This window comes from Patella vulgata, chromosome 1 (assembly GCF_932274485.2).
Source record: "Patella vulgata chromosome 1, xgPatVulg1.2, whole genome shotgun sequence".
Classification (NCBI taxonomy): Eukaryota; Metazoa; Mollusca; class Gastropoda; family Patellidae; genus Patella; species Patella vulgata.
Window position 1 is genome coordinate 60777465 of NC_065879.2, and position 27765 is coordinate 60805229.

Below are 27765 nucleotides of genomic sequence, written 5' to 3' on the forward strand. Positions count from 1 at the left end.
GATTTTCAACGATTTCCGATAACTTGAACAGCTAGATGCATGATATTCTGCCTGTGGCAGAACTAGAAGCCAAACAAATTCTAATGATTTCTAATAATTACTTAATTGGTTGTTGTTACTCTAAATCAGATTTTAGTGTGTTGTAAATATTTTCATTACCGACAGCAGGAAAAATATGCGAGGCCCCTTGTTGACTGTTCTGATGACCTAGCTGCTGTGGGCATATGTTTGTTGCCTGGCAACCTATCTTTAACTGAATTTATTTAAATTTGGTGTAAAGTATTAGAGTCATAAGAGGATGACACATAATGACCCAAGAGTATCCACAAGCTAATGATGCAATTTTTCGTACTATCAGGGGCCATAATCATGAAAGTTACGGTCTGATATATGCGAATATCAAAACGAACCAAGATCTTTCTGTAATATTAATCATATATTTTAAGTTTCATCAAAATCAGATAAAAACTGTGATCTGTAGAGGATCCCCAACCTTGGTATTCCATACCTTTCCACTATCTACATATTGGGAGCGGCCATTTTGTCGGGCAGTTTCGGTCCAATTTTCATGAAATTCGAACTCAACCATCATTAAGGTGTGACGGTGATATATTTGTACAGTTTTTAGAAGGTCCACAACCTAGAAACACGACCTTTTGTAAAATCAGGAGCCATAATCCAGGAAGTTATTGTCTAATATTCGTGAATATCTTTGGGATATAAACATATATTTTAAGTTTCATCAAAATCTGATACAAATTGTGGTTTATAGATTTTGGTATTACACACTTTTACAGCATTTATATGTATCAGGAGCAACCATTTTGTTGGGCAGTTTAGGTCCAATTTTCACGAAATTTAAATCCATCCATCATTATGGAGTAACAGTGATATATTTGAACGGTTATTAAAATTGGAGAAAAATTGTGACCTGTAGGGGGACCACAAGCTAAAAACACGAAGTTGCTGTTTGATATGTGCGAATATCAAAAGAAACTGAGATCTTCGGGTAATAAACATACATTTCAAGTTTCATCTAAATTGGATAAAAATTGTAACTTTTGGAGTGTCCACAAGTGAAAAACGTGATTTTTCGTACAATCAGGGGAAATAATCTATGAAGTTTTGATCCGATCCATGCCAATATCTAAAGTTTCGTCAAAATCGGATAAGAATTGTGACCTGTAGAGTATCCACAAACAACTTTTGGGTGGACAGGGGCAACGACAATAAGCGATTTTTCGAACAATCAGGGGCCATAATCCGGGAAGTTACGTTCGGATATGCACAATTATTGAAAGGAACCAGATCTTTGTTATATAAACTTAAATTTAAAGTTTCATCAAAATTGGACCAAAATTGTGGCCTCTAGAGGGCCCACAACCTCAATATACCATATATTTACACTATTTGCGACAATTTTGTCCGGCAGTTTTGGTCTGATTTTCACGAAATTCGAAATTAACCCACATTATGGTGTAACAGTGATATATTCAAATGTTTTTTTAAAACCGATAAAAATTGTGACTTCTAGAGGGACCACAAACTAAAAACGTGATTTTTCGTACAATCAAGGGCCATAATTCAGGAAGTTACAGTCTGATATACGCAATTATCGAAAGGAACCAGGATCTTTGGATTATAATCATACATTTCAAGTTTAATCAAAATCGGAAAAAAGTTGTGACCTCTATAGTGTCCACAACCTTCGTATTAAATACTTGTGCACAATTTGCATACAAGGAGAGGCCATTTTGTCTGTCAGTTTGGGTCAGATTTTTACGAAATTCAAACTCAAGCTTCATTGATGTGTAGCGGCGATATATTTAAAGATACATTATGGGAGATTTGATAATGTGTTTGCAGTTCTCACTATAACAGTTAAAAACTAGATAATGTAAAGGCAATTTGCTGAAAATTTTATTCAAATTGATCCACTATGAACCGAGAACTAAGCGGTTGAAAGTTCCGCCTAGCCTTGATCATCATTGCTACAGTCAGTACGATAAACAGCATAGTCTCGATTATCCATTTAATCGTTAAATCGTGAAGGAAAGCTATGCAGGAAATCAGCTCATAATCCACTAAAGATCGCAGGCTAGCATAACCATCTAGAATTGATTATGGTCTGGATAGGTTAATTAATGTCTAATTAATAATTTAGATAATATTTCAGGCCTAAAGAAAGACCTGCAATAGACAGATTTAGCTCTTGCATAATTTATGTTTAAACAATTTATAAAATTGAATACAAATTTTTCGAACAATCAGCAGCCATAATCCAGGAAGTTATGTTCGGATATGCACGATTATCGAAAGGAACCAAGAATTTTGTGATATAAACATCTTTCAAGTTTCATCAAAATCGGATCAAAATTCTGGCCTCTAGGAGGTCCACAACCTTGTTATACCAGATGTTCACACTATTCGTCTGACAGTTTTGGTCCAGTTTTTCTTACAATTAAGAGCTATAATTCAGGAAGTTACGATCCGATATACGCGAATATCAAAAGGAACCCAGATCTTTAGGTTATAAAGATGCATTTCAAGTCTCATCAAAGTTGGATGAAAATTGTGACCTCTAGAAATCGTACTGAGACTGCCCAACAAAATGGCCGCTCCTTGTATGCATATTGTTTACAAGTATGTAATACAAAGGTTATGGACCCTCTAGAGGTCACAACTTTTTTCCGATTTTAATGAAACTAAAAATATATCTTTATCTTTGATATTCACGCTAGAGCCTCGTCTAAGGGTTTGGTCGTGCGTGGCAATGTCGGGCAAATCCTGACCCGCGGGCACCCGCACGGGGGGTCTGTGATGCCCTCCCCCAGAAAATTTTGAAAATTGACTCCCTTAGACTCGATTTCTGAGCATTTCGGAGATTTGATACACTATTAGTTTTGGCATCTTGTTAAACCATGGATTGATTAATACCCTGTAAAATCAAGATCAAAACACTGCTGCGGCTGACCCGCAGACAGAAATATACCCATAAAACTATCAGCAGAGATAACCAATTTGATTGGTTGAGTTAGAATGTTCACACTTGCCGTAGGTGTCTATTAGGTGAATACCTTGATGGAGTTCGAAGATGAGAATTTTCTGCTTAGGGTAATCAGAGATAATCAGTTTGATTGGTTGATGCTTTGGGACACGATAACTTTAGTTCTAATTAAGTGAGAGTGATGAAACTTGGCGTAGGTGTCTATTAGGTGAATACCTTGATGGAGTTCGAAGATGAGAATTTTCTGCTTAGGGTAATCAGAGATAATCAGTTTGATTGGTTGACGCTTTGGGACACGATAACTTTAGTTCTAATTAAGTGAGAGTGAAAACACTTGGTGTATAGCGTTATTACATCAATACCTTGACTAAGTTCGATAAGCAATTTGATTGGTTGAGACTTTGGAACACAATAACTCTCCTTCTAATTGGGTTAGAATGTTCAAACTTGGCGTAGGTGTCTATTAGGTGAATGTTTAAACTTGATGTAGATGTTCATTAGGTGAATGTCTTGGCTGAGTTCAATGATTAACATTTCGAGCTGACGCTAAGCAGAGCTAATCGATTTCATTTGTCGATGGTTTGGGACAAGATAATCTTGATTCTATTTAAGTAGATTAGAACAGTTCAGCCATTTAATGATTTAATTTAAAAATGGAGAAGCGAGGCTAAGACTCGAATGATCAGTACGGTGGTTACGATCAATGCACACATCTTGTCCAAGCTACAACTATTGATAACTTCGTTCAAAATAAAGTAATTGAATGAAATTTTCAATATATTCATTTTGCATTATCTATGTTTGAAATATTATAGCAAGAACTGCCAGCTTTATCTAAATCTTACATAATACCCCATTAAGATAAATTAATCAATTAAATCAAAATTGATATGATTCCAGAGTGGTGTTTATTTATGTTTGTTCAAATGATGTTGCTTAGGATGCAGGACAAGGGTAGCTTGAAACTGTAAATGTTTCAACAAACTTTCATTCAGATCATAATATGACTTTTTATGGCATTTTTTTTTTATAACACATCAGGTTGTCTCTTTGACTTATTCAAAGGAAATAACAATGATAAAAAAATCTTACAAGCATTTATACTCTCACTCAGTTAAATCTTCAATGGAAAAATACAGTTAACCAATGCATGATTAAGGCGATTGAGCATCTTGTTCAACTAGTAAAGACATATTACTTCTCTGTTTTTCAGTTCCGCCAAAGATTGACAGTTTCCAGAAACAGTTTACAGTTTTGCAGAATCGCACAGTTGTTATACCCTGCTCGGCAGACGGCGTACCCTCACCAAAAATAATCTGGAAAAAAAATGGCCAAGACATAACTCCAACGAACTATGATTTATCGTATAGTCGTGTTCACTTCATCACCCTACAGACTGGAGGTCTAGCGATACCACATACAAGGTAATCCGTTCATCTTTCCTGCTGGCATCGATTTTACACGTCCACATTAAAATGTAGTTGTATATTGTCGTCACAACTGCCTGTCCACAAGCTTCTAAAGTTTAGAAATTTGTTGATGGTGATTATGTTTATGAGACAAAGAAGCCTATTACTGTTTTGTTTATATTAGTGCTAGGAAGAAGACTGTCAAGTTCTAATTAGTCTTGATAGTTACTGCGAGGGTTGTAAATGCTGCTGTCACTTACAAAATATAAAGTGAACCTTTATGGTCTGCTTATGAATTGCCTGGTAACCTATCTTTTATATTAGAAAAACAAATCATAGAGCATCAAAAGTGAATTTTCTGATTTTTTTTTCAATTTATTAGACGTTCTGATTAATAGGTGTGTTTTGTTATTTTTATTTATCAGAGCAGAAGATGCTGGAATGTATACATGTATTGCAGTTAATGATGCTGGCAATGATACAATTGAACTTGAACTTATCGTACAAGGTATAAATAAAGCTTAATATTGCTATAATTTGCGGCAATGGTAGACTAGAAATTTGTTCTATTTAGCTTTCTGAACAATGATGGCCTAGAATTTTATGATTGTGATAACTATTGTTGTATTTTAGTCATGTGGATGTGACAAAAAACCAAGGTCCACCTCTGTACATATTAGCATGCATGTAAAAGAAAAGAACACTTGCCACTTGTGACTAAAGCGCATCATAAATATACACAGATATTATTATATCGGGCATTGAGCACAACCCCTGTGAATATAGTGCATTATAAATACATACACAGATTTTTATTTAGAATTTCATGAAGAGTAGGCAGAAACACCACTGTACGTGCAAAACTCTTAACAGTAAAATAAACATGTAATTATTAAAATGAAAAATACCATTTAATAACATTGAGTGATTTTCAGTTCCACCTCAGATTGTCTCGGCTTCACGACAGTATCAAACAACAGTTGGTGATCGTGTAGAACTCCCTTGTGATGTTAAAGGAAACCCCAAACCATGGATAGATTGGTCTCGAGATGGTCGGCGTATTGATACGCGGGAAGCCAGATTTAACATCCTAGATAATGGGTCTCTAGTTATATCAGATATACAAGTAAGTTATAATATAGTGCCAGTATATTTATGAATTCAGATAGGTTACTTATTTTGGTGAAATACTTCTATTATCAAATCTTTATTTGGACATATTCACATAGTCTAGAAAACCAAGACCTTAATATTATGTGTGAATTAGTATTAAATGTAAATAAATGAATTACACCTTGTAAATAAATTCCAACAACAGAACAAATGGCTGGCATTATGCGAGTAACAGGTAGTATGATTAAATTATTTTTTGCTAATGTCTTTATAATACATTTATGTTCCATTAAAAGCAAGTATATTATGTATTACAGTGGTGTAACTTTTAGATATATATTCGAACGATTAGATCACCAACTGGTTTACAGTTTTTTAAAGGTATTGCTCCGAAATGGGCATCTTTAATTGGTGCATGGACCTACAGCTCAAATTTACCTCACAACTGAGTATGACTAAACTCAATTGAATATCAAAAATATTTTGGAAATCATCTTTGTGGCAATAGCTCAGGATTAGTTAGCTTGACATTCCATGAATGTTTGGTAATTGGACTGGATGGAGTTTATACCGTCATAAAACTAAAAAATTAAGTGTTAAATAAGTAAACATTTCAAAAATTTACAGGAAGATGACACAGGAAGATATGTCTGTTCTGCATCAAACGTTGCTGGTAGAGATTCACAGAGTAGATTACTACGTGTACAAGGTAAATTTTCTTCAATTCTTAACAAAATGTATTCTAAGTACATTTTTTGTGATGCCGCAAAATGACATACCTCAAAGTTTATAGGCTAGCAGTACCTCATTTGAAGCAAAACAGAACAGAAACAGTAGATATTGAGATATATCAAAATCATGTAATATTTTATATTGTACTATTATTTATAGTCTCCTAAGAGAAGGTAATTCTGTTTGTATGGTCACATATACAATGCATTTAGTAAGACAGCATTGTACCATTGCGGAAACTGATATTAATGAATCCAATTGTTAGCATTTTATATCCCATTTACTCCTATTACTTGTTTCAGTTCCACCAAGAATCATACGTTCTCCCCAAGACACTCAAGTTACCATGAATTCCCAAATGGAACTACAGTGTGTAGCAATTGGTGTTCCTACACCATCAATAACATGGATGTTAAATGACCGTCTGGTGCCATGTAAGTCAACTGAGTATTAAGTCTGGAAAGTCTTTCTACACACATCTAGATTGAATAGCTCATTGCATGTCTACTTTCTTCATTATGTAATTTTCACCTACATAACCAATTAAAGATCATCAGCCGATATCTGCAAAGTATTGGCTGATCTTGCTGTAACCTATGTACGTAGAATTTGGTCTACAAATGCCAATGTTTAACTTTGTCATCTACAATAAGTTTTTTCTGGCAAAATAAAAACATCTGCCCATGCGTAAATTAACTAAATTTTTTCAGATGCTAATAGTGTGAATGGCAGAAGTAATTATTTTGTGAGAAATGTGATGAAAGAGGATGCTGGGGAGTATACCTGCGTTGCTACCAACCCGGCTAACGGAGAACAGGTGATGGAGAAAGCCAGAGTCATAGTTACAGGTAATTCTGCTGATATCAGAAGATATTTAATTGTACCCTCTTCAAGCAAATGATTAGATAGTAGACCAGGGCTTCCACTTCAAAATTTTCACTGCCGGTCATTTTTGATAACGCACAAAAACTTTTCAAAGTAAATTTATATTTCATGTTTTTATTCATGGTAGGGTATTGTGAATTCACGTGTCTATACTACTTTGTCACCATGGGGTGCACAAAAAAAATATATTTGACTTAAAAATGAAATATTAGTAAGGCTCATGATAATTATTTAATAATTAAATATTCCGTTTTGGCTACTTAAATAACAAAATAGTTGAATTGGCCAGAGAAAAACCATTTCAGTAGCTCACACGTAATTAACATGTGCTCTATAGAAAACACACTGACCTGGATAATTTTGAGTTGTAATACAATAACTTTGAAATGAAGATAAATATATAATTATCCATGGTATATAGGGGGGTTGGATGGCTAAAGACCCCTACGCGCAAGCGAATTATGTAAATAAAATTAAAACCATATGTTAGTCCCGAAATGACATAGTTTGTGTTGAGTGGACGTTAAACCCCATTTCTCTCTCTCCATGGCATATATCTCACATTTTTTGGGTTTTAGACCATCTCTTACGGAATTACGGGCCACAGAATTATGACGTAAATCCTAATAATGTATAACTAAATGACTAACGGATAACTAACTTCACGGCTAGCGACACTAGCGCCCCCTAGAATATGGTCGTGTATAAGAGTAACCGTATATACACGATATTTTTTCTACACGTGGAATTATCAATATTGCTGCACAATAGAACTGGAATACATATTTTTCTTAATTGTTCGGTAAGCAAGTTAACTAATCTCTAGATTTTATTTCAACAATTTCCACAAGGCCGGAATACCGCTATAAACATTTTTTTTTTTAATGCATTTTTCTTCCAAGACGTACGTTGTTGAGGATTTACGTAATTTCTATGCTGTTTTTATTTTATATGACAGTTGATTGGATTCGAAGAGCAATACTTCATATCAATTGCCCTTTTTTCGAAGATCATAATAACCTCGTTTACATTGTGCCTGACCGTAATAGCGGTAAACGGCTTTGTTGTTGAAAATTCTTATGACACGTGGACAATACGTGAATGATTAACAATGGGCCGCTTCACGCCGTTGATTAGATTCCCACTTATCAATTAACATTTATTGCTCTACTACCAGACACTCATCATTAATTGTCAACACAACACTCAGTATAATCTGTTGACGACTATATATACACCAATCACGAGATTGGCTTCTAGACGACGTGCATTCTTGTATAGTTACACAGTGAAGGTCGATCGTAGTCATGTTTGAATTTTTTTTTTTTTAAAAAAAGACCCTCTTTCCGGCGTGCAAAATGACCGTTAGGTCAGATCTAGGAACGGTTATTTTCCATAGCCGTAGGTCTCGACCGGCATATACGGCCGACGTGGAACCCATGTAGTAGACCCACTGTGAAAATTGCAATTTACTTTTGACCCAAGCTGAGGTTGTTTTGATTCATAAAGGGCAAAAAGGGATCTCTTAATTGTGAGAACTTTTAACCTATTTCTTCCTAACACATGGTTAGAGTGAGGACTAAGACAGGCATTATTTGGCCACATATTTCTCTGTGTTTTTATACACCCAAATTTTCATGTGGACGTATATTGTCGTTGCCCCTGTCTGTCCGGACGGACACAATTTGTTTGTGGACACTCTGCAGGTCACAATTCTTATTCAATTTTGACAAAACTTGAAGTATAGGTTTATCTCCAAAAGATCTTGGTTCCTTTCGATATTGGCATGTATCGGATCGAAACTTCATGGATTATGGCCCCTGATTGTACAAAAAATGATGTTTTTAGCTTGTGGCCACTCTAGAGGTCACACTTTTGATCTGATTTTGATGAAACTTGAAATGCATGTTTATAACCCAAAGATCTTGGTTCCTTTTGATATTTGTGCATATCGGATCATAACTTCTTGAATTATGGCCCCACATTGTACGGAAAATTGCGTTTTTAGCTTGTGGTCGTAAAAATGGGACCAAAACTTCCGGACAAAATGGCCGCCCCTCTTACGCAAATAGTGTAAATATATGGTATATCAAGGGACCCTCTAGAGGCCACAATTTAGATCCGGTTTTGATGAAACTTTAAATTTATGTTTATACCTCAAAGATTTTGGTTCCTTTCGATAATCGCGCATATTCGAAGTAACTTCCTGGATTATGGCCCATGATTTTAAAACACGTTTAAATGTATCACCGTTACACCCTAATGACGGTTGAGTTTGAGAATTGGACCGAAACTGCCTGACAAAATGGCCGCTCCTTGTGTCCTTGTACGCAAATACTTTAAAAGTATGTAATACTAAGGTTGTGGACTCTCTAGAAGTCACAATTTTTATCTGATTTTGATGAATCTTAAAATATATCTTTATATCCCAAATATCTCAGTCCATTTCGATATTTACGCATTACAGATCATAACTTCCTGGATTATGGCCCCTGATTGTGCGAAAAATCGCTTTTTTTTTTTTAGCTTGTTCTCTATCCTTCTCTTGCAAAAAGTGGGTGTATCTTGCCTGGCAGCCACTTGTTTTGTTTTAGTTTGTTTTTTTCAGCGATCAAAATGAGTGTTTTAACACTGTTAGTATGTTAACATAGCTATCCAGACACCCATGAATAGTGTGGAATTTGGGCTAGGATAAAGTCTTTCACACAGGAATTTATGGAAGCCTATAACTACCATTCATAATTTCTACTTTTCGCCTCTTCAGAACACGAAAGTCGAAAAGTCGAAAAGTAGAAGTTACGACAAAATGTGAGGCGACAAGACGGTATACAAGCCAAAATCAACTCGAAAATAGGAAATTAAGAAATAACACACCGCGATAATAGCGCCCCCCGTTTTTTCTTAATTTCTACTTTTCGACTTGCATTTTGGCTTGTATACCGTCTTGTTGACTTTCGACTTAGTCATATTTTTGTATTTATTGATGTCAGTAAGAAGGCGCCAACACGCTATACAAGCCAAAATGTAACTCGAAAAGTAGAAATTAGGAAATTAACACACTGCGCTATTAGCGACCTATGATCTGTCGTACTGTCGACTTTTCTACTTTTCTACTTTTCGCCTAGGAAGTTGTTGTAGTCTCTGCCGTCCAGGTCACATTTGAATACGCGCATACAGACATTTTTGTTAACGGGAATTGCGCGTATTCAAATGTAACCTGGAAGGCAGAGACTACAACAACTTAACTATTAACACACTGCGCTATTAGCGACCTATGATCTGTCGTACTGTCGACTTTTCGACTTTTCGACTTTTCGCCTAGGAAGTTGTTGTAGTCTCTGCCTTCCAGGTCACATTTGAATACGCGCATACAGACATTTTTGTTAACGGGAATTGCGCGTATTCAAATGTGACCTGGAAGGCAGAGACTACAACAACTTCCTAGGCGAAAAGTAGAAAAGTCGACAGTACGACAGATCATAGGTCGCTAATAGTTACATTTTGGCTTGTATAGCGTGTTGGCGCCTTCTTACTGACATCAATAAATACAAAAATATGACTAAGTCGAAAGTCGACAAGACGGTATACAAGCCAAAATGCAAGTCGAAGAGTAGAAATTAAGAAAAAACGGGGGGCGCTATTATCGCGGTGTGTTATTTCTTAATTTCCTATTTTCGAGTTGATTTTGGCTTGTATACCGTCTTGTCGCCCCACATTTTGTCGTAACTTCTACTTTTCGACTTTTCGACTTCCGATTTCTTAAGAGGCGAAAAGTAGAAATTATGAATGGTAGTTAAAGGCTTCCATAGGAATTAGCCCAGAAAAACTATTAATATCATGTTTCACAATATTTATTTTTTAGTACCACCAAGAGTTACCCCCCATGGTGATAAATCTGTCAGTGTTCGGGAAAGAGTCATGCTTTCATGTTCAGTTACTGGGGATAATACAAATATAATCTGGACTAAAAATGGCAGACAAATCACCCTTAACAACAGGATACAGCAACTGAGTAATGGTTCATTAATAATATACGACTCTACGGTAAGATGCCACAATGAAGACCGATATTATTTATTAATGGCCCCAACCCCTCTCTCCCACTTGTTGTACTAATAAGAGTGAGAGATTCCATTAAACCCCATGCCATTCAGTTAAACTCCATTTCATTCATTCATTCATTTATTTTTATACATGCACCATTGTGAACACACAACATGTTGTTCTCATTAGTGAAATGAAGAAGCCTATTAAATTTCAACAATTTCTGATAATCAATTGCCATTGATCACTTGATAGATCTTGTGAATGCTGTAGTCTAGTCATCTACTTGGAATAATACATATCTCTTTAAATTGGTGAAACGGAGAATCCTATTGATTAAGAACAATTAAAAGCAAATATGTCCGATATCCAAGTTGTACAACATAAAAAATAAAACAAAACGTAATTGGTGTCTGGTTTTACTCCAACTGAAAAATAATGAAAGAACAAAATGGATGGCCGCTTGGTTTAACTCGTGCACATTAGATAATAAGGGTCTGTCATTGAGTCAAAGTGGCGTGGTTTTAATTCCCCACTTGTACATGACAAGGATTAGGGTTGCCTGTCCAACGTCATAGGTTTTCTCTGGGTCCTCCGGTTTCCTCCCACAGCTAAAGATCCCTAGGTTGGACCTTTGTGTGTTGATATGTATTAAATAATGGAAAATAGCTTTATATTTAATAATTTTAATGAAGTTTATATTTGTCTAAATGTAATTGTTTTTGTTTTGTAGGCGTCTGATGCAGGAGAATATAAATGTATTGCTAGTAACGATGCTGGAACTTCAGAGGGTGTTGCCATGTTAACAGTTAGACGTATGTTTGTCTTTGGTTATAGGCTGTGGGGTCATTCCATGTCAAGTTAACCAAATATATATTATAGTATAGGGCCTTAAGCTAACAAATCCAAAATCCAAAATTATACCTCTCTAGGTCAAAAACTTGCTGAGATATGGCCATTTGAAATTAGGGTACTGCAACGGTTCATAAATTCAGTAATTTTTTTCAGGTTTTCGGGTGCTTTAAACTCACATTTCCAATAGGAGTAGAAAACTCTCACTTTGTAATCTAAGACAACTTTTAGTGTAGATTACGAATTTAGCATCACACACAATGTGCGATTTACACAGTTCGGGCCACCAGGTTGCAAAATGTGGAACAAATGAACTATTCACTTTTTTTTTCTGAGGAGATAGGATATATACTTTTCCAAATATTCAGTCTTGAAATTCAATGCACACTGGGGGTTGGACATGCACCAAAGACAATAACGATCATTCTTAGGGTATGAGGAATAAGTATGCACAACTTCAAGACAATCCGTATGCACAACTTCACGACAATCCGTATGCACAACTTCAAGATAATGTGTCAAGACACATACAGAAATTGAGCGTGGCTCTCTGCCCCTGGGGGTCGGGCACGCACCAAAAACAATAGGGAACATCCTTAAGGTATAAGGAATAATTAGTATTCAAATTTTCAAGATGATGCGATAAGAATTGCGGCCTGTAGTTTTGAGGCGTCTAGTGATAGTTAAACTACAACAGGCCTACTGTACTTAAACTTTCTAAGCAGACAAAACAAGCTTTCACCTGTTTTTAAAGCAAAAATAAATTGAAACGATACTTGCTGGATCCCAAAAGATCACTTGACACTAATAAATTTAAAGTGGAAATAGTCAACTCAGATTTCAATGACATTCAACGTATTCAAGATATACAAGAGAAGGCAACCCAATATCGCTCTAAGCTTGCTGAAGTTTTGGACTCACTGATTCTATTTTAGAAGCCAAAAGGGACCGTGATAAAGCTAGACTTGTTACTTTAACTAAGAGATGCAACCACTAAATTTACACTGGTTACCTGTTAAATATCAAATTGATTTTAAGATTTTATTACTTACTTTTAAATGTTTAAATAATTTAGCTCCTGTTTACCTCTCAGATCTTTAAGAACTTTATACACCTGGCCGAACATTACGTACATCAGATAAACTACTTTTAAAGCCCCAAACTGTTCAACTAGTCTCTTATGGTCAGCGCGCTTTTAGTTATCAAGCATCTGTTTTTATGGAATAATTTACCATTTAGTTTATGATGTTGTACATCTCTATATTCTTTTAAAAAACAACTTAAAGCACATTTATTTAATCAGGCTTTTAACTGATAATCTTGTTGTTTATTTATGATTACATTGTCACTTTCTAAAGTGCCCCTGAACATGTTATATGAAAGGACACACTTTGAATATGCTGTAATAATAATAATAATAGTAATTGAGGGTTGATATAATATGACAAATATGAAGGGTATAAAGTTTTTTAGAAATAATTTTAATCTGATCGTCAAAACCCAATATTTCAATTCATGAACGTATTAACCACTTTGTTCTCATTTTGGAGGCAAAATAAAATTAGAACAATACAATGTACATGTGTAATCTACGCAAAAAGTCCCTCTAAATAGACATGTTTGAGGAATATAGGTCACTTACGAGCGTAGAAGTTATTTTAAATCAACATGAAAAGTCAAAGATTTTCATACGCCCACATTGAAATATGGTCATATATTGTCATTGCCCCTGTCGGCTCGTCCGTCTATCCATCAGTTCAGTCGTTCGTTCGTTCGTTCGTCTGTCCAGTCGGCGGACCGGCATTCGGGCGTTCACAATTGCTTGTGGATGCTCTAGAGGCTAAAGTCAATATCCGATTGACTTTAAATTTATACACAGTGTTTAAGGTCATGAGACGAAGAAGCTTGTGGATGCTCTAGAGGCTAAACTGCCGGAGTTATGGCCCATGATCACATTAAAAAATCTTGTGGACGCTCTCCAGGCTAAAGTCAATATCCGATTGACTTTAAATTTATACACAGTGTTTAAGGTCATGAGACGAAGAAGCCTATTGATTTTCAATGATTTCCGATAATTACTGCCAGAGTTATGGCCCATGATCACATTAAAAAATCTTGTGGACGCTCTCCGGGCTAAAGTTAATATCCGATTGACTTTAAATTTATACACAATGTTTAAGGCCATGAAGGATCCTAGTCATTTTCAACAATTGCTTGTGGATGCTCTAGAGGCTAAAGTTAATACCAGATTGACTTTAAATTTATACACAGTGTTTAAGGTCCTATTGATTTTCAACAATTTCTGTTAATTACTGTCAGTGTTATGGCCCTTGATCACTTTGAAATATCTTGTTGACACTGTAGAGGCTAAAGTTAATATCCAATTGACTTTAAATTTATACACAGTGTTTAAGGTCATGAGACGAAGAAGGCTGTCAATTTTCAACGATTTCCAATGATTATGGAAATTGATATTAAATGTTTTGTGAGGGATCACGTGGCTAAGTGGGTAAGACGCTAGCTCGCTAGCCTGGAGGTCGGGTGTTCGATCCCTGCATTGGCCGAGAAAATTCATCCAGATTTTCCGGCGTGGTTCTCCCTTGTTAGTGATGCAGGACGGAGGGGCTGACAAGGAAAGTTGTCTAGTCGTTCGGATGGGATGAAAAACCGAGGTCCCGTGTACACATTGGCATGCACGTAAAAGATCCCTTGGCAGTTGGAATTGGATATAAGAGTAGGCCGTAGTGCCGCTGTCCGGGCAAAATTTCCCTCATAGCACACTGTATGGCGTATGCCCGTCTTCATTAGCCCAGGTTAGGAGCAGAACAGTAGGACGTTAAACTCCATTTCATTTCATTTCATTTAAATGTTTTGTATGCTAAATGTTAGAATAGGGCAGAACGAGAAGCCAAATGGGGTGTTACTGGTATTCAGATTTTAGTGTGTTGTAAATGTTTTCATTTCTGACAAAGAAAATAAAAAATATGTGACAACCCTTGTTGACACTGCTGTGGACATATGTTTCGTTGCCTGGCAACCTATCTTTTTGTCATCTTGGAACTTGGCATATTTATTCCTTATACCGTAAGGTAGGAACTATTTATTTTGGTACATGTAAATACTCCACAGGTTGCAATTATTAACAGATTTTGTTCAAATTTAGCATATGAGTCATTTCAATAACCAGGTTGTACCTATTTATATTGTTCCATATCCAACCCCCAGGGGAGGAGCCACGTCCAATTTTTGTGTTTATCGTCTAAAGACTGCAATTCTGAATGGATCATCTTGGAACTTTGCATATTTATTCCCTATACCATAAAGACAGCAACTATTTCTTTTTGTGAATGCCCTGCCCGACCCCCGGGGGGGCGGTGTCACACCCACTTTTTTGTTAATATTTAGTCTGTAAATTTGGCAAAACTAATCCAACGCCTACCCTTCTTTGCCTCTTGTCAAATTACAGTCATTGCAGCCATTTCTTATTTCATTCTATTTATTTTAAAAAGTATCACATCAATCAAAGCAGGAATGTGGACATATTTGCAGAAGTAGCAATGCTCTGGTTTTTCTAATATGAAAAAATTAGTGCATATACACTTCAATAACCTAGACTGGTTTTCCAAATAGTTCCTGTATTTTTATTTATTTTACACAACATAGTCATTAGGGCTGTTGGGAGCTGAGAGCTTAATGCAAATAAGCATTTTCATAACGGCAATTCTGTGACTGACTTCATGTTCACACATAGTTATTGAAGCAGTGACTCCGGTGAACAGAATTGCTTCGGTCCACCCAAGACTTCTACTGCGCTCCGGTCCCCAACAACTATATAAAGAGAACAGCCCACAATTTTTCTTAAGCCTGAAGAGTTAACATAGATCGAAACTAGTAACTTCATGAGTGAAATCTGTGACAGCTACCAGCCACTTATAGATTTCCAATTTTAAACTGGCAAACAAACTAGATTGTGAATGAAAAAGATTCCACAATTATTATTATTATCTGAGAGAGATGAATATGGCAGTGAGAAATCAATAGAAACCAGTGTAAACTTTAAATGACTTAAACTTGAATTAATCAATTTGAATAATATTTTTGATCAAAATGGTTTTTGATAACAGTACTTTTTATTACATGTGGTCTTAAATTCCATCTAACGTTTATTGTGGCATTGTTGGGATTTAATCCTTAAACAAAAATTCAATCATAGTAAGATCAAAACAATTCAACACTAAATTTATTTTGACCAAAATCTAAGCTGTTTTGCTTCCTTGAAATAACATATTTGAAGGTGTTGTCTGTGAGTCTTTGTTTATTTTGTTCATGTTATCAACTCCTGATCAAAAAAAATTCTTTGAAATATTATTTTTTTGTTTCAGAACCTCCTACTTTTAAGATCGAGCCGTCAAATATCACAGCGAAACTTGGTGATACAGTAATATTTGATTGTTCAGCTGAAGGTGAACCCAAACCGGCTATGTACTGGTGGAAGAATACTGTAGAATTAGAATCTGAGGGAAGGATTACAATATTGCCCAATAACTCATTACGGTACTACCTTGTTTTATACGCCCACATTGAAATGTGGTTGTTTATTGCTGTCCGTCCAAAACTTATCATCCAATTGACTTTAGATTTATCATCGAGTTATACAAGGACAAAGAATCCTATTGATTTTCAAAGTTTTTTGATAATTACTGCCAGAGATATGGCCCTTGATAACATTAAAATATCTTGTGGGCAGTCTAGAGGATAAAGTTATTAACCGATTAACATGAAATTTACACACAATGTTTTAGTTCATAAGACAAAGAAGAAGCGGATTGATTTTCAACAATTTGCAATACAAATTGATTTTCAATGATTTCCGATGACAAAAACAAACAGCTAAATTTATCATCTGTTTACCAGAAGGCCTACAAGTTTTGTAGTATACATGTTTTTATACACCCACATTTTTATTTTTATTTGGACGTATATTGTCGTCACCCCTGTCCGTCCAGACGTCAACAATTTGTTTGTGAACACTCTGCAGGTCACAATTTTTATTCGATCTCAGTTCCTTTTGAGATTGGCATATATCGGACCATAACTTCATGGATTATGGCCCCTGATTGTACGAAAAATCACATTTTTAGCTTGTTGACACTCGAGCGGTCACAGTTTTCATCTGATTTTGATGAAACTTGACATGCATGTTTATAACCCAAAGAACTTGGTTCCTTTCGATATTTGCGCATATCAGACTGTAACTTCCTGAATTATGGCCCTTGATTGTATGATAAATCACGTTTTTGGTTTGTGGTCCCTCAAGAGGTCACAATTATTATCCGATTGAAAAAAACCTTTGAATATATCACCGTTACACCCTAATGACGACTGAGTTTGAATTTTGTGAGAATCGGACCAAAACTGCCAGACAAAAATGGCTGCCGCTCGTATGCAAATAGTGTAGATGCCGCTCGTATGCAAATAGTGTAGATATATGGTATATCAAGGTTGTGAACCCTCAAGGAGTCACAATTTTGATCAGATTTTGATGAAACTTGAAAAATATCTTTATAACTCAAAGATCTTGGTTCCTGTCGATATTCAAGCATATCAGATTGTAACTTCCTGAATTATGGCCCTCGATTGTACGAAAATTCGCTTTTTGTTTAGCTTGTTCTCTATCCATCTCTTGCAAAATGTGGGCATATCCTGCCTGGCAGCCGCTGGTCTGTAATAAATATTACCATCAGGAAGAACTGGAAGCCAATCAAATTTTAATGATTTCTGATAATTAATGATTGTTATTCTTGATCAGTTTTTATACATATTATGCCAGTGAACCTGCTTGTCCAAAGGACTTCCATTCACATTCACATAAAGGCCACAATTTTATAAGATATGTGTTATGGATCAAAAGATCTTGGATAAGTTCGATTTTGGTGTTTTGTTTCATATCAGACCGCACCTTCTTGGGTTATGGCCCTTATCTTTGAGGCAAAACGTGAAATATGTGCAAAGTTTGTGGACCCTCCAGAAGCCACAGTATTTGTCCGATTCAGATAAAACTTAAAATAAATGTCAGTCGTAGTCATTGAAAGACAATGTCGGCTGGATTGATCGAGACTATTAAGCAAAGAGTGTTATTTTATATTTCAGTATTGTGGCCATCCAATTGAAAGATTCCGAGATGTATCGATGTTTCGCCAGTAACAATATCGGTAAAACAGCTGTTGAGGCTCATCTTATAGTTGTAGGTCAGTAAGATATTTTTGTTAACATGTAAGGACTCATGGACAGACAATCAGGAAACTAAAAACTGACCAAAAAAGAGCTGGATTCTTTCTAAAATAAAAAACCCAACATATATTCAGAAGGGACGGCACTTTACACAGCAGTGGATGCATGTTCAATGAAGTTGGACATCAAGGATGTTGTTAAACATATCTAGCATCTTGCCAATTATTATTTAGACATTTATTCACATGACAAGCCCACAATCAACTATCTAGAGCATCAGATGGCTTGGATAGTTAGTGGATTTGACCATCCGTATCATTTAATCGGTTAACTTTAAAATGGGAAATCAAAACTTTGTTAATGATCAAGCTACACTATTCTTGTCAAAACTTCAAACATTCATAATTTCACTCAGAATAAAGTAATTTGACTGAAATTTTCAAGAACATTCAGCTCTTTATCTAAATCTTACATACCGGTAATACATCTTTAAGGGATTAGTTTTTATACGCCCACATTGAAATGTGGTCGTATATTGTTGTCGCCCCCGTCCGTCCGTCCTATTGTGGACGCTCTAGTGGCTAAAGTTAATATCCGATTGACTTTAAATTTATACACAGTGTTTAAGGTCATGAGACGAAGAAGCCTATTGATTTTGAGCGATTTCTGTCAAAGTTATGGCCCTTGATCACTTTGAAATATCTTGTGGATGCTCTTGTCTTGTTGACTGCTCGGACGACTTAGCTGCTCTTGGCATATGTTTCGTTGCCTGGCAACCTATCTTTTTTTGAGTTTTCAGACTGTGTATGTACTATATGATTACAGAAGGTTAACTATGATTATATTTTTGTAGTTGATGGTATGTGGTCTTCGTGGGGTGAGTGGGAATCATGTAGTATTACCTGTGGTGTAGGATTACGCTATAGATCACGTACATGTTCTAATCCGCTACCAGCTAATGGAGGTAAAGTGTGTCATGGTGAAACAAGAGAGTCATCATCTTGTGCTGCTCAGGCTTGTCCAGGTAAAAATTTACAAAACTTTTGGAATATATGAATATTGAATGTGAAATTTTTTAGGAGAATGTCATGGACCATATTTTTATTGATGTATTAGTATTTAATAATATTTCCAACCATTAGCCAACACAAATGATGTATTTATCAACTCCTCCAACTAGTAGGATTATATCCAAAAATTACAGGCAAAACTTTCAGAAATTTGTAGAATTCTCTGTTCACAAGCAGACACTTTAAAACGGAACAGATATACCTTTTGATGGGAGAATATGATTGCAAATAGTTGATTAGAACTTATGGTATATCTGATTGCTGGCAGATTGTAAATACTTTAATAATAGTTGGTTGTAACTTGTTGCATTTCAACTTGCCAAGAGAAATAGAATGCAATATTTCAATTGCATTTGAAGGTAACTTGATATTTGAATTGTAGTTGATGGTAAAATATGATTGTGAATAATTTTATTGTAGTTGATGGTAGTTGGGGAAACTGGGAATCATGGGATCAATGTAGTACTACATGTGGTTCAGGAACCAAACAACGTATCAGATTATGTAATAACCCTACACCTCAACTAGGAGGGCAACCATGCCCAGGAAATAGTACACAGATCACCAGCTGCGAAGAGACTATTTGTCCTAGTAAGTACCAAGTATCTATCTATTTCAGACTAAAGAATGGTGTTTTCATGGGCAATTTGACAAAACGACTATCAGTGATTGTCATCTTCACTATCTTACATATTATTCAAAGATGATTTCCTGACACAACTGACATTTGGTCAAAAATTTACTGTGTTAATCTAACACCAACCCCCAAATAGGTTTTTTTTTTCCATTAAAGGCCAAAAATATATCTAAAAATCTTAATAAAATTTGTATTTCTAGTAAATGGAGGATGGGGTGAATGGGGTTTGTGGAATCCCTGTAGTCGATCGTGTGGTGAAGGATATCGTAGTCGTGAAAGAAAGTGTGACAGTCCACGACCACAGTTTGGAGGTTTAAAATGTTTCGGATCAGCTACAGAAACAGAAATATGTTTAACACAAAGATGTGCAGGTAGATTTTGTCTTAACTTAATTCAGAGTGGCTGAGTGGTATAACATGTGCAATTTATGAGTTCAATCCCATGTTTGTATATGACTATACCCGCTATAATTTCAATTCCATATATCTTAGAATGTACGAAAATGACAAAATTCCAGAAAGTTGAAATCTATGTATTATGTGGACATTTTTGCGAGAAAGATTACATCAGTTTAAAACTGTTAAAATGTTTTGTTTGAAGTTGATGGAGATTGGAATGACTGGACGTCATGGTCTTCATGTACGTTATCATGTGGTGGAGGATCCCGTGCTAGAAGTCGAGAATGTAATAATCCACCACCACAACTAGGGGGAGCTTTCTGTGTTGGTTCCGATTCTCAAAAAGATTACTGTAATATGGAACCATGTCCTGGTGAGTAAAATTCATGCAAGTTATATTAGTGCAAAAGATCATACATCCTGTTCATCTTAGACATATCAAAATATCCCTAGTTTCTATCCTGATTTTAAAACTTTGGTTAGTAAAAAGGCAAAATGAAGATCCACCATATAGATTGGCAGTGCATATAAATGATCTGTTAAATGTTTCATGATCCTTTGGCAGTTTAAATATATTATGATCCTTTAATGAAATGAAATGGGGCTTAAAGTCCTATTGTTCTGCTCTGACTGGGCCAATGAAGATGGGCATATGCCATACAGGGTGCTATGAGGGAAATTTTGCCTGGCCAGCGGCACTACAGCCTACTCTTATATCAAATTCTAACTTCCAAGGGTTTATTTATGTGCACGCCAATGTGTACACAGGACCTCAGTTTTTTTGTTCCATCAGAACAACTATATGTTGTCCCTTGCTGGGCCCTCCATCCTGCACAACTGACAAGGGGGAATCATGCCGGAAAAGCCTGATGAACTTTCTCGGCCAACAACAGTATCGACGACAGGACCTCCAGATTATCAAGCCAACATCTTACTCATCAATCCTTTAATAGTTTAAATATCTTATGATCTGTTATGGTATCTTATGATGCATTAATAGGTTAAATATTTTAAAATGATTAAAAGCTTGAATATGTAGGACACAGATATGCCACCATCTCCACCCTTGTTTTGTACAACTATTAATCAGCCTACAAATGACCATTATGTTAATCTTGAAATGACCTAATAATATATGTTATAGTACATGGTAATTGGTCACCGTGGGATGAATGGGGTGAGTGTAGTAATAGTTGTGGGGGTGGACAGAGAAAGAGGTTTAGATATTGTACTAACCCACCACCAGGTATTGGGGGTCGACTGTGTCCAGGTCAAGCCGAGGAGACATCCAATTGTAATCCAGATCCATGTCCAGGTAAATTTTCGCTGATAACTTTTCATATATTATATAACTTTAAATGCCACAGAAATAAATCTTGATACCTGATTATTAGTTTGTTTTCAGTTTGAGTGAAGCCCTGGTCAGTACAGCACAGTGGACGCTCACATCTAGCCCCCATATCCATTCACTTGATGGTTTAGTCAAAAAGCACCAAGCAAATGTGCCCTAGAAATCTTTCATGGTTTAAAACTGTAAGCAAGTATTGTGTACCTGTTTTTATGTTTATTTATTTATGTTAAGTTAACGGAAGATGGGCAGCATGGTCTGATTGGTCGGAATGTTCCAAGTCATGTGATGGTGGAACACGTCAACGTAGACGAGAATGTACACAGCCTCAATATGGTGGACGTGGTTGTCTTGGTAACATAGAACAGGTTGATGAATGTAATAACAAACCATGTTATAGTAAGTTTACAGTGTTCTGTTCACTATTAATTTTGAATTGAACTTACCTTTACAGAACACACATCATCCCACTACATTTATAGAAGACCCAATACCTCTCACCTTTACAGAACACTTGATAACTTTACAGAACATCTCAAATCCTTACCTTTACAGAACATCTCATATCCTTGCCTTTACAAAACATGTCATATCACTTACCTTTCCCTTGATACCACTTTTCTTCACAGAACATCACATCCCACATACTTTTAAAGGTCACCTGACACCATTTGTGATTTGCTTAAATGTGAAAGATATTCTATCTTGTGATTGGTTTGCACGGCTTGAATCATTTTGATATTACGACTAGGTGTTGAGATAACAGAATGGATGAAGGAATCGTTTTCAGATATCAGTACATTCTAAAAAGTTTCAACAACATGTTTTACAATATACCTATAGTCATAATTATATACTTCAGTATTAATTAACAAAACATTAATACAAAGAGGACGACATAACATGAAGAGTTTACAGTACCAGACACTTATCAATTTCTAAGTTAAAGTTGTATGTGACGGTCAGTGTTATCTAGTATATACGGAACCAACGTGGAAGTTTGGGAGACTTTCATAAAATTACACCCATTTATGATACGTATGACTATGGCTTGCCTTTTTCCAATAAATATTTGTTATAGTTCACTCATTCTCAGAATAAGAATATTTCATCTGCTGAATTCTAAACGATAAGCTGGTATCATTAGCTCCCTAACATGGAGTTAGGTATTGTAACCACCAGCAGATGGTATAACTCAATCGTAGGTGTTTGGTGACATAGCCATATCCCAATATTCTATATATATGACCACATTTTAATGTGGGTGTATGTTGTTGTTGGTACATCTGTTTGTTGACCATCCACATGCCCTAGACAACTGACTCGAACATGTTTATGTTATTGAGACAAAGATGTTTATTTATCATCTGATTACTGGTACACATTTTGTAATATATAAATGTCAGTAGGAGTAATCAAATTTTTGCTATTTATTATTACTACTTCATAGATAGACTGTAGTTGTTACCCATGATCATTCCAATTACCTACAAAAGAATAAATATGCAACATTTTTTGTGAAGTAATCAGGTTAGCAACTGTGGGAATATTTTTTCATTTCCTGACAACCTGTCCTGGTTCGCATTTACAAGATTTGATAAATCTGGACATAAATGAGGGGCGGACTCAGTGATTTACGATGGGAAGTTTCGAAATCTGCCTTTTAACCCAATAAACACTTGAAAAAAAAACACCCAAAACACGAAACCATTGAAAAATAATTTGTGCCACAGACGACAGTTATGACAATAAAATAAGATGATTAATGTAGAGTATTTATAAGAAATTGTGGACAATGGATCTTAAGTGATCTTAATTTGAAAAAAACTCCACATGCAATTGTACATACAAATAAGTTTACACCGAGACAGTACTTTTAGAACGTTTCAAATTACTTTAAAAATTCTATAAGCTACACTGTAGTATTTTATGACCTGAGTTGTTTTACATTTTTGACTTTGAAGGGAAATATTCAGATATAATTTCTTTTGTTTTAAAACATCAGAATGTTTTACAAATTTACAAATATAAGAAATTTGGCTGTATTTCTTTAAGAAAAATATTGTTTGCACATTTTCAGAAAGCAGAACAGTAGGAAGTTAAACCCCATTTCATTTCATTTCATTTACATTTTCAGAATTTCCAATTATTGCTTCTGGAAATTTGATTGGTAATATAAATAATATTGATATAGCGGCCGGTACGATTGTATCCGAGATGTTACCAACAGAAACCGGAACAAGAGTCAAGGCAACAGTATTGAATATTCCATCAGATGTTGGTGAGTAGAAACTTTTGAAAAATCATTCTTTCTCAGTCTTCTTAAAGATACATTATGGGAGATCTGATAACGAGATGGCAATTCCCAATATAACAGTTACAAAACTAGATAATGTAAAGGCAATTTGCAGAAAATTTCATTCAAATTGATCCACTATGAACCGAAAACTAAGCGGTTGAAATTTCCGGCTAGCCTTGGTCATCATTACTAAAGTCAGTACGATAAACAGCATAATCTCGATTATCCATTTAATCGTTAAATCGTGAAGGAAAGTTATGCAGTAAATCAGCTCATAATCCACTAGAGATCGCAGGCTAGCGATGCCATCTAGAGTTGATTATGGTCTGGATAGGTTAATTAATATCTAATTAATAATTTAGATAACATTTCAGGCCAAAAGAAAGACCTGCAATAGACAGATTTTTTCTGTTGCATAATGTATGTTCAAAACTAGATGGTTTTTTTTTTTGTCCCCCGCCTTTCGAAGAAAGCAGGGGACTTTTAAAATGTGTTTGTCCAACTGTCTGTCCGTCCGTCCGTCCGTCTGTCTGTCTGTCCTTCACACTTTTTGGGATACAATAACTCTCTGTCTAATTGAGCTAGAATGTTCAAACTTGGTGTATAGTTTCATTACATCATTACCTTGACTAAGTTCGATAATAAGCAATTTCTGCTCAGAAGCAGAGCGATAAGCAATTTGATTGGTCGAGACTTTGGAACACAATAACTCTCATTCTAATTGAGCTAGAATGTTCACACTTGGCGTAGGTGTTTATTAGGTGAATGCCTTGATGGAGTTGGGAGTTAGAAGATGAGAATTTTCTGCTTAGGTTAAGCAAAGATAAGCAATTTGATTGGTTGATGCTATGGGAAACAAAAAATTTAGTTCTATTTAAATGAGAGTAATGACACTTGGTGTATGGTTTTATCACATCAATACCTTGACTAAGTTCCATAATAAGCATTTTCTGCTTAGGGTAAGCAGAGCGATAAGCAATTTAATTTGTCAAGACTTTGAAACACAATAACTCTCCTTCTAGTTGAGGTAGAATGTTCGAACTTGTTGTAGGTGTTCATTAGGTGAATGCCTTGATGGAGTTCAAACTTGGGGTGGGGTGGGGTGGGGGTGGTAGGGAGCAAAGCGTGATTTGCAAACTACAATATAGTAAAAATTGAATTTCTAATATCAGTTCAAAAATGGATATTTACAAAGATATGATGAAACGGTAATTCCATTGATCTATGCTTTGCCTTATGATTCCATCGATCTAGGGTTCGCTTTATGTAAAGCGATGCACTTTACTATCTATTTTTTCGCTTTTTTCTTAACAGAATCTGTCGATAAAACATTTTTTCTGCCATTTTGCTCTCTACGCGAGGCTAATCGCCAGTAAACAAGTCTTTGTCGTACAAAATTTGTACTGTCGGATGATAACTCGCCTGCTGACATCCTAATATGTTCATGAATTTAATTGATGGGGTTATTTTAAATCCAATTGAATCCAAGCTGGGAGATAATCTGGCGTTGGTATTTTGATTTTGTTTTCTTAATTAAGTGTTAGATAATCAATCTAAGTACATGAGAAATTCAATATTTTCTGACAAAATGCAAATCATGCACAGTTACTTTAAGAAAATGATTGTTGTTTTCTTGTGTATTGAGGCTTTAAAATGTTTTTAAAATAATTTCCTTGTGGGTCTATATATCATAAGTGAAACAATATACTGTATATTTTGATGATTTTAATATCATAATATTTATTGTTTTATTTTCAGTACGTCACCTGCAACATCTAACATCTATATTATCACCAATTTATTGGACGACTGCTAAAGAAGTTGGGGGAGCATATAATGGTTTTACGTTAACTAAGGGAGAATTCCAACGAGAAGTACAGGTAGAATTTGCTACAGGTAATATTATTTCTAGTAATTAGGTTTTGTATTTAAAAATATAACACTAATCTACTTAATTATCAGTGGCCTATATATACACTGTAGATTACTAGTCCAGTTTCTACTTCGGGATGTTCCAACTTTGCCAGCAGATTAACAATACTAATTATAGATACAAAATGTAAGATTTGGATAAAGAGCTGGGCATTCTTGCTATACTATTTCCAAAACAGATAATGCAAAATGAATATATTAAAAATTGCATTCAAATTACTTTATTCTAAGCAAAGTTATCACTGTTAGTAGTTTTGACAAGATGTGTGCATTGATCGTAACTACTGTACTGGTGATTGAGTCTTAGCCTTGCTTCTCAATTTTAAAATTAAATCATTAAATGGCCAAACTGTTCTAATCTACTTAAAATCAGAGGCATCCGATGGCATCAAGAGTTGATTATGGGCTTGTCATGTTAATAAATGTCTAATTAATAATTTATATACACTGTAACATTGAAGGGCCAAAGAAAAACCTGCAACAGGCAGATTTAGCTCTTACATAATGCCTGTTTAAGGGATTAGGAGATTAGTGAGAGATTATAGTGTTATAGTCTGTTTTAGTCATTGTATGAACAGTTTTAACGTTAGATCTAGTTCACATGTCATTTTGTAGTGAACATTCTACTATGATGAACATTGTTTATGATACGTGGTTTATAATAGCTACAAGTTAACGTTCAATTCATTCGAAATTCTCGAGGTACCCAATGCCTAGTTTATGATAAGTTTTTAGTTAAGGCCAGAAGAAGAGATACCGTTCATTCAGGGGCGTGGTGACAGCTAATTTTGCATGAAAAACCAGATCCAGTGGGGGCGCAAAAATCATAAGGGGGGATTCTCTGCCCCAGGTGCTGAGAAATTTTGTGCTGTGTATGTGAGTCATGGAGTCGATTTGTAGCATATCTAAGTCATGGTATATGTTTGACACTGGTTCATGAGCATTATGATTATGATCATAGCATTGAAAACACATTGAAAGTGAAACTACATGATTTTTTTCATTTCATTGGGGGGCACAAAATCTCAAACCTATGATGCAAATGTGTCATTGCATAACCTTCATTTAGACCCTGCGTTCATTAGAAGTGTACTGTCCGCAAATGTCCTGCTACTGTAAATACTAGGAATGGTCTTATCACTACCTACAGAAACCATGTGGATTTTCTGCTGGTATTCCAGATTCTTTCCACCACTTAAAAACCTGATCGCTTACAAATTCGTGAAATAAAGATACTAAACTAGTTGTGTTGAGGGGATGCTGAATCACAAACAAAGTTCTTGAATCTTTCAAATCTTCTCATATTGTTCAAAAACATTTGTATAATTTTTGAATTATTGTGAGATAATGCAATGGATATTATTCCAGATAATCGCAAGTATTGATTTTTTATTTATAAAATTTGTTATAAAACACCCCAGTTTATTTATTCCCACTTACTTTTTACTTCTTTAATCTTATGATTGTGTTGTTGTGTTAGTCTGTCATTTCATTCATTCATTTATTTGTTTTAGTGTACTGTGGTTGACATTGTGGTTCCAATATGATGTACTTCATTTTTTTTTTTTCTTCAATAGGTGAAATATTAAAGATGAACCATTATGTTAATGGTATGAATAAACAGGGTGAATTACAATATGAGGTTGTAGTTCAAGGTCGGGTACCTGATCTTGGTGAGATGAAGAACGTGGTTATTAAACCTTACAGTGAAGATTATATACAAACTGGACCAGGTATATGTAGATTGGGCTTTATAATCTGCCACTGTATGTTTTAAAAATAAAAATGCCTAAATTTTTATTATCTTC

General features: G+C 35.4%; 1 protein-coding gene across 1 annotated transcript in view; it reads left to right on the top strand.

The window, feature by feature from the left end:
• The window catches only part of LOC126831028 (hemicentin-1), a 147675-nt gene that overhangs the window by 86000 nt on the left and 33910 nt on the right, over nucleotides 1–27765 (top strand). The window contains exons 35-53 of the mRNA XM_050561639.2: nucleotides 4221–4431; nucleotides 4842–4924; nucleotides 5352–5542; nucleotides 6157–6238; nucleotides 6564–6695; nucleotides 6972–7109; nucleotides 11009–11190; nucleotides 11924–12005; nucleotides 16425–16596; nucleotides 18193–18290; nucleotides 19127–19297; nucleotides 19764–19934; nucleotides 20181–20351; nucleotides 20581–20751; nucleotides 21523–21693; nucleotides 21961–22125; nucleotides 23864–24007; nucleotides 25784–25921; nucleotides 27535–27690. Coding sequence (XP_050417596.2) covers nucleotides 4221–4431; nucleotides 4842–4924; nucleotides 5352–5542; nucleotides 6157–6238; nucleotides 6564–6695; nucleotides 6972–7109; nucleotides 11009–11190; nucleotides 11924–12005; nucleotides 16425–16596; nucleotides 18193–18290; nucleotides 19127–19297; nucleotides 19764–19934; nucleotides 20181–20351; nucleotides 20581–20751; nucleotides 21523–21693; nucleotides 21961–22125; nucleotides 23864–24007; nucleotides 25784–25921; nucleotides 27535–27690 — 2829 coding nt within the window. The remainder of the gene's footprint in view (nucleotides 1–4220; nucleotides 4432–4841; nucleotides 4925–5351; nucleotides 5543–6156; nucleotides 6239–6563; nucleotides 6696–6971; nucleotides 7110–11008; nucleotides 11191–11923; nucleotides 12006–16424; nucleotides 16597–18192; nucleotides 18291–19126; nucleotides 19298–19763; nucleotides 19935–20180; nucleotides 20352–20580; nucleotides 20752–21522; nucleotides 21694–21960; nucleotides 22126–23863; nucleotides 24008–25783; nucleotides 25922–27534; nucleotides 27691–27765) is intronic.